At 57.8% G+C, this 6,948-nt stretch overlaps 1 protein-coding gene across 1 annotated transcript; it reads left to right on the plus strand.

Moving 5' to 3' along the window:
* The first annotated feature begins 1,383 nt into the window (after positions 1-1,383).
* ATP6V0E2 (ATPase H+ transporting V0 subunit e2) lies at positions 1,384-6,481 on the plus strand. The gene is made up of 4 exons (XM_052638803.1): positions 1,384-1,534; positions 2,943-2,990; positions 4,379-4,493; positions 4,849-6,481. Exons 1-3 carry the CDS (start codon positions 1,431-1,433, stop codon positions 4,470-4,472), a joined length of 246 nt encoding a protein of 81 aa, XP_052494763.1. The 5' UTR covers positions 1,384-1,430; the 3' UTR covers positions 4,473-4,493; positions 4,849-6,481.
* Positions 6,482-6,948: the final 467 nt, after the last annotated feature.

Here is a 6,948-nt window from a genome sequence, read left to right on the forward strand (position 1 = left end):
CTTTGAGCCAGGAGTTTTGTTCTCGCTTCCTGCCTTTTAACCTGTGACGCTGTGTCCTGGGGGCTGAGCTGTACCGTGGGCCCTTGGAGCTCTGGCTGTGCCACTGTCCCCACAGCCAAGATGGAGCCCAGGCCTCCCGACCCATTCACATGGGGCTCTACAGGGAGTTGAGGAATCCGTCCTTGGCCAGTTGCCTAGGGTATGAAATGGCCGGGTGGAAGAGAGAAGGGCCCTTTCAAGTGGGGCTTTTATAGCTCCCACCTGACCTGTCGGGATTCCCATTGCGGACGTTCCTGCAGCATCCTCCCCGTGGCAGCTGCCATCCTTTAAGACTTCTCAGAGCAAGAGATTAGTCCTGCGAGCACCACTGTGCGTGAGCGCCACTGCACAAACCCCGCGTGCGGTGGAGGCCCGCCAGAGCTGCCCCTGCCCCTCCACATCTGTGCCCTGAGGAAGCCTCCAGTGCCAGCTGTGAGGAACTTGGGCCCCTTGGGCGGGGGGACTACTGAAAATGTTTATCATCTGAGGTTACACCGCCCAGTTCCTCAAGGAGCACAGCCGTGCTCTGGCTCCCCTCTGTTAGCTCATGGAAGAGAGGACGCTGGCCATTTTGCGGAGGACCCCAGGGCCGAAGCATGGAGAGACCCCGCCCCCTCGCCTCTTGCCCAGGCTGGCCCCTGTGTTTTGTTTCAAGAGTCTGGCAGCCTTTCAGGCCCCAGGGCCTGGAGACCCCACTGTTGGAGAGCCTGCCTACTTTTGCCTGGAGAAAACAAGCTGAAGGGCGCTGGGTATGGAAGGAGCGAGCTCTCTGCCTTTGGCCAGAGCCCTAGCCCTGCCTCCACCCTTGTTCCCCACCTGTAGTCTCCATAGCGATGCCGAGAGGGCCGACAAGCTCAGTGACCAGCGGTATAACAGACAACGTGAGTTCAGTAGCCATAGAGACCAGGCAGGAGGTGGGGCCGGCCCCCGCCCTAGCCAGACGCAGAGGAGGTCAGCTCCTCCAGACCTTTTGCTTCCCTCAAACGCAGGTTCAGTTCCTAGGGTGCTAAGTACCTAAGGACCAGGTGATGATGGGCCTGTTCCCTCCATCCAGGGGTCCGTCTGCCGAGGTCCACTTCTCTGGTTTCAAAGATGTGCAAAACACAGTTTAAGAAAACCATGTTCGATTTTCAACTTGTGTGCTATCCGAATAAAGCAGAGCTTTTTCCCATATATGCCTCTGTCCCGTAACTCCTATAGGAAACCGTTGGGGCGGATCAAAGTCCGCCTCCGCCCCGGAGTGTCGAGCTGCCGCGCATGCGCGAGCGGGGCGGCCGAACTCGCGCTTTCGGGGCGGCGGGGTCCTGCTGCGCATGCTCGGCGTCCCTGCCCGGCCGCGACAGGTACTCAGCGGAGCATCCGCAGCTCTGACCCGCATCCCGCGCCTGGCCATGACGGCGCATTCCTTCGCCCTCCCGGTCGTCATCTTCACCACGTTCTGGGGCCTCATCGGCATCGCCGGGCCCTGGTTCGTGCCCAAAGGACCGAACCGCGGGTAAGGATCGCGCGCGGCCCAGCCTCCCTGGGGACCCCTCTGCTCCTGGGCCCACCCCTCCTCCGGCGCGAGGCGGCAGCGGTGCAGCGGGCACTGGTCCCGGCGCACGGTGCTCCAGTCCTCCTCCCGGGTCCGCGCTGGGTCGCGAACAACCGGGTACAGGCGGGCTGTCGGGGCCAAAGGGCAGAGAAGGTCGTGCTGTCGAAAGGAGGAGACAGCTACGCCCGCGCCGCCCCCTGCCCCCGCGCCTGGGAAGGTAGTCTGTGGCGAGCCACTGATGCAGCTTGCCCACTCCTGCCCAGCTGTGACCTTGAGCGTCCCTCACCTCTTCAAGCCTCACTTTCTTCTTGGGTCACTGGGGGTGATGATGACTCCTGCCTTTTAAGGCTGCTCTGAGGATTACACAAAATATATAAAAGTGTTAGTTGTGCATGGCACATACTGTATGGAATAATTTTTTGCCAGTGTCAGTGTTTCTTGGGGGCCCCCAGCAGGTTTCTATACCTGTGGCACCACTCACCGGTTTTGCTTCATAGTCTCTTCAGCAGTGATGGACCCTCACCCTTTGATGACAAGTTCCTCAAGGTGGAAGACTGTCTTTTCACCACTGTAGACCCCAGTGCCCAGCTCGGGACCGGCCTATGGTGCTTGGTAATGCTGAGAGAATTGATCAGATGCTGATGTCTCTGGCGCCAACCTCAAGCAGAGGTCATAGGGCCTGGTTTGGGTTAGGGTTAGCTTCAGCTGGAGGCTGCATATGGGTGTTTCCTCTGTTTTTCAAGATTCTTGGGGCTGAGGTCCCATGGCCTCGCCTTGTAAACCGTTTTAGTGCATCAGCTCTCCTACACACTTTGGTGAGTTTTTCCTTGTAACTGAAGTCTCTCCTGCTGCATTTAAAGCCTCTGCTTCCAGTCTTGGAGTGGGACTCAAGGCAACCAGCCCCTATTCTCAGTGTAACTGCTTACCCTGCCTCAGAGATGACCCTCGGTCTCCTTGCTTCTTGCTCTGTCTTCTGTCTTCCTTCCCTTTGCCCAGTGAATTTTGGATCCCAGAGACCACTCCACGGTGGGTGGCTGCAAATGCAGCTGTGTGCAGTGTCGTTCTCCAACATGACTCCTCTACGATGGGGAAACAGTGGGTGATGGAGAAGGGACATAGGTGAAGGGAAAGATTGATAATGTAAGTTGGATGTGGTCGAGGTTGGCTTTCCCAAGAGGTGACACTTGGAGTTTTTCTTTTCCATCTAGCAATTCTTACCTAAGAAGATCTCAGCCTCCTTGTGTTCAGGTGGCATCAAGAAGGCCAGAGGGAAAGGGGTTGGCACCAGGAGCTCTTTCTCTGGCCTTGGCGAGGCCTCCTGAGGGCGCTGCTTCAATCCATCCTGACCTGACATCCTCTTCCATTGCAGAGTGATCATCACCATGCTGGTGGCCACCGCCGTTTGCTGTTACCTCTTGTAAGTACTGCTCTCCCAGCTCCTAGTCCACAGGGGCCCTTCTCCTCCCTTCTTTCCTCCTCTCCCAGCCCTGCTCTCACCTCTGTCTTGGTACCGACGCATTCAGCTCTTGAAAGGCTGAGTCTGTAAACCACAGAAGAGGAGGGGTTTGGAGTAGCAAAGAGAGCGACAGGCTGGGAGTTATGAACTCAGGGTTCTGGTTCTGAGTGTATCATCTGGACAAGCTCTGCCATGTCCATGGGCTGCGGTTGTCTCATCTGTGACACGAGTGAGTGGGGCCTGCTCGGTGCCTGTTGTCCCCGATGGGCATCAGAATCCCCTGGAGAGATTGTAAAACACAGGTTTCAGGGTTCCACCTTGGACTCACTACATCACAGTTCTCACAGTCTGCATGTGGGAATCTGTGTTTTTATTTAAAATTTATTTATTTGTCTGTATCAAGTCTTAGTTGCAGCACACAGGGTCTTGTGTTGTGGCGTGAGGGGCTTAGTTGCCCCACATGTGGGATCTTAGTTCCCCAACCAGGGATTGAACTCACATCCCTAGCACTGGAAGGCAGCTTCTTAACCACTGGACCACCAGGGAAGTCCCTCCAGGAATCTGTATTTTTAATGCATGTCCCTGAGTGCTTGTGATGCAGACCATTTAGAACCACTGGGTGAACAGTGGTCTTCAAACTTGGAAAAGTAAGTACATATAGAATACTGTCCTATATTCCAAGTCCTGGGATACAGGACACATACCAAGAGATGCGAGTGCCTGGACCATGTGAGGGGGTCAATTTCCATGTCAGTAGGGTCTAGGTGTTCTCTTTCTATAAGTGCCTTTCATGGTAGCCCCTCCCCTTTTGCAAAAGAGACACTCCACCATTGCTCCCCAGTTCTTCTATGTCAGCCTGCTCCATGTTTAAATCTCCCTGGCTGCCAAATTGAGGAATAAGTCCAAGCTCTGGTTTTGAGGGAGGCCTCTCTCATGAGCAGTTGGTGGTGGCGGTTTAGTCACTCAGTCGTGTCCGACTCTTGTGACCCCATGGACTTAGCCCACCAGGCTCCTCTGTCCATGGGATTCTCCAGACAGTTAAGCCATCTTAAGTCAGAATGGCTTCCCTCTGTGCCCCTGGGGGCCGTCTTACCTCTTCTCTAACGCCCTGAGTCCAGCCCCAACACAGGGATCTTATAAATCTACAAAACAAGTCAAACCAAACCTAAACCCAAACCCACGTGCCCAGACTGAGCCCCCGAGCTGGCTGCAGTGTGGATGTCTCCGAGGGACCCTTCCCTCTGAAACCCAGACCGTCCATGTGCTGGGTGGGTCCTGTGACCACTGGCGTGGTGCATGGCGGAGTTCCTGGTGCCCCGGGCTCACCTGCACTGTGCTGTCCCTGGCAGCTGGCTCATTGCCATCTTGGCTCAGCTGAACCCCCTGTTCGGGCCCCAGCTGAAGAATGAGACCATCTGGTACGTTCGCTTCCTGTGGGAGTGACCGTCGCCTCTGCGGCCCCAGGTACTGCCGGGCGGGCGGGCAGGCAGGGGTGGGGAGGACGAGGTCAGGCAGGGTTGCAGGACTTTGCATGTGGACACAGGTGGTCATTTATTATGAAGAACAAACCCCTGAGCACCTGCTCCGGGCCCCCCCACCACCCCCATGCTGTGCTGGGCAGCACAGACAGAAGATCAGGGTCCTGGGGGTAGCACGTGGGCCCAGCCTCACTCGTGGGTTCCCAGACCCCCGAGGAGGCAGCGGAATCTGTTGGGAGGGTGGGCTCAGGGGTCATGGTGAGCCGCGGCTCCCCAAGGCGGGGCTGGGGGGCAGGGTCTCCACCGCGAGGCCATGACCCTGTCACGTGATGTGATTTCAGGTGCCCCCGCTGTCCAGATGACCGTGGCTCCACTGTCCCTGATGACCCTTTTGTCACCGTCCCCCCACCTCCGTCCCCCTAGCTGTGTCCGGTCCCTCTGGGCCCCCTCCCCTAAGGCCTGCTGGGTTCTGGAAAGTCCCGCCTTCCCCAGCTCAGGAAGGCCGAACTCAGAGCCAGCCCTCAAGTTCCCTCTGCCCGCTCCTCCCCAAGTAGGTTCTGGCCGGAAGCTGACTAGGGTGGGGGCTGCCTTGTACTACAAAGGGGAGCCCAAGGCCGGCCGGGGCATCGGCATCCTGGGGAGGAGGGCTTGGAGCCAAGATGCTCAGAGGCTGGAGAGGAAGCCCTAGGGAGGAGGCTGGGTCCTGCAATGCCCAGCTCTGTGATCCCGGAGCATCTGCCCGCATGAGGTCCTTACCCGTGAGATGGGCCGTGGCGAAGGCCTGTCTTGGGAGTTCTCCTTTGATTTTCTGACATGCTTTGATGTGAAATTTCTGGAAACGTTGACATAACAGTCAAACATTCACACACAAAAAGTGCCACAGTAATTTGGATCAAGATTGAAAAGCTGTATGTTCAGCATCCTTTATCCTCCGAGTAACTCAAAGGGGCTTGCTCAGGAGGTGGCATCTGCTCTGCATATTCTCTCCCCGCTTCCTCCCTGACCTGGGCCTCCCTGTCTGGGGATCGGGCTACCTCCCTTCCCGGGGGCTCAGCCTGAAGCAGCTCCCCCTGCACCTCAGGCCTAGACTCCCCATGGGAGGAGGATTTCTGAGCCCCTCGAGGTCGCCTGGATGGAGGGAGGGCGAAGACAGACAGGTGTGAGTGATGTGTGGGCAGCGCCATGGGCCCTGAGGACTGTTCCCAGTGCAGGCTGGGAACCCCTGGCCTGGTGAGGACCGCAGGCAGAGCTTGCGGGCATGGACCAGAGGGAGCCTGGGGCCCCAGCCCATGCGCTCACTTCCCCCAGCAGAGTTGGGGCAGACACCTGACAGTCCCAGAGCTGACTCGAGTCCCCGACTCCATTCTGCCACGCTGCCTCCCTGGGGAGGGGAAAGCCAGTCTCTTGTCTTCATTGACTTTGTTTGATTGGCATTCTGTTCAGCGGGCATCTTTTTTGGCACAATGGCGGAATGTGGTACATCTTCCCTGGATTTCTTGCCTCTGGGCTTGGCGTCTCGCTCAGGTGGGGGCCTCTCTTTGACATTCCTCCACCCCCTGTCTGGCCCCTTGCTGTGCTGAGCTCTGCGGCCCCCTTGGAGTGGGGCGCTGACCTCGTGGCCATGTCTAGTGACTCATGAATGAAAGGGGGGGAGACTCCTGTCTGGGAGCCGAGTCCTGGCTGAGGCCGTTTGCTGCCTGTCACACCCCTGCCTGCCCAGCCCCCGTTTCCTCGGTGGGAGGATTTGAGGGGCAGGAGAGGGGCCTGGCAGCTGCTTGGCCCTGCAGCCCTGGAGCATGGACATCAAGGACTATGTTTTCCTGAGACCTGAGAGCGAGTACAACTTCCCGGATTCTGCCCAGAACCAGGCCTGGCAGGAGGAGGAAGACGGAGGACTCTTTCAAGTGGAACTTTGCCCACCTCCCAGCTGTGATTACAGAGAGTGCACGGCCTCTGGGGTCTGCAATAAAGCCTGTTCCCAGCTTGTGGAGCGTGGCCTGCCTCCTTCCTAAGTGTTCCTAAATATCCATGGTTCCCTGCACAGGGGAGGGTGATGGAGTGAGCAGAGAGAGGAGCTCCGGGAGGAGCAGCTGGGAAGCTAGGGGTGGGGTGTGTGGAGAAGGGACTGGGAGAAGTGAGGAGCCTGGATTCATCCAAAGTGAATGTGGAGCCATGAAAGGGATGGGGGGCATGGGATGTGACCCCACTAGGCTTCTAGGATGATCTCTGCTCTGGGCGTAATGGGCCCCAGATGAGAGTGGTGGGGAGGATGGGGCCCCATGAATGGGTGAAGGGCTAGTTAGGAGATCAAGGGGCCCAGTGAGGGCTGTGGGAGGAGGTATGAGGCAGATGCACCCTGCAGGGAGCTGTGGACAAAGGGGTGCCCAGGACCTGGTGGCTGGAACACTGTCAGCAACAGGCTGCAGAGGAGAAGTGATGAT

Source organism: Budorcas taxicolor, chromosome 4 (genome assembly GCF_023091745.1).
Source record: "Budorcas taxicolor isolate Tak-1 chromosome 4, Takin1.1, whole genome shotgun sequence".
Lineage (NCBI taxonomy): Eukaryota > Metazoa > Chordata > Mammalia > Artiodactyla > Bovidae > Budorcas > Budorcas taxicolor.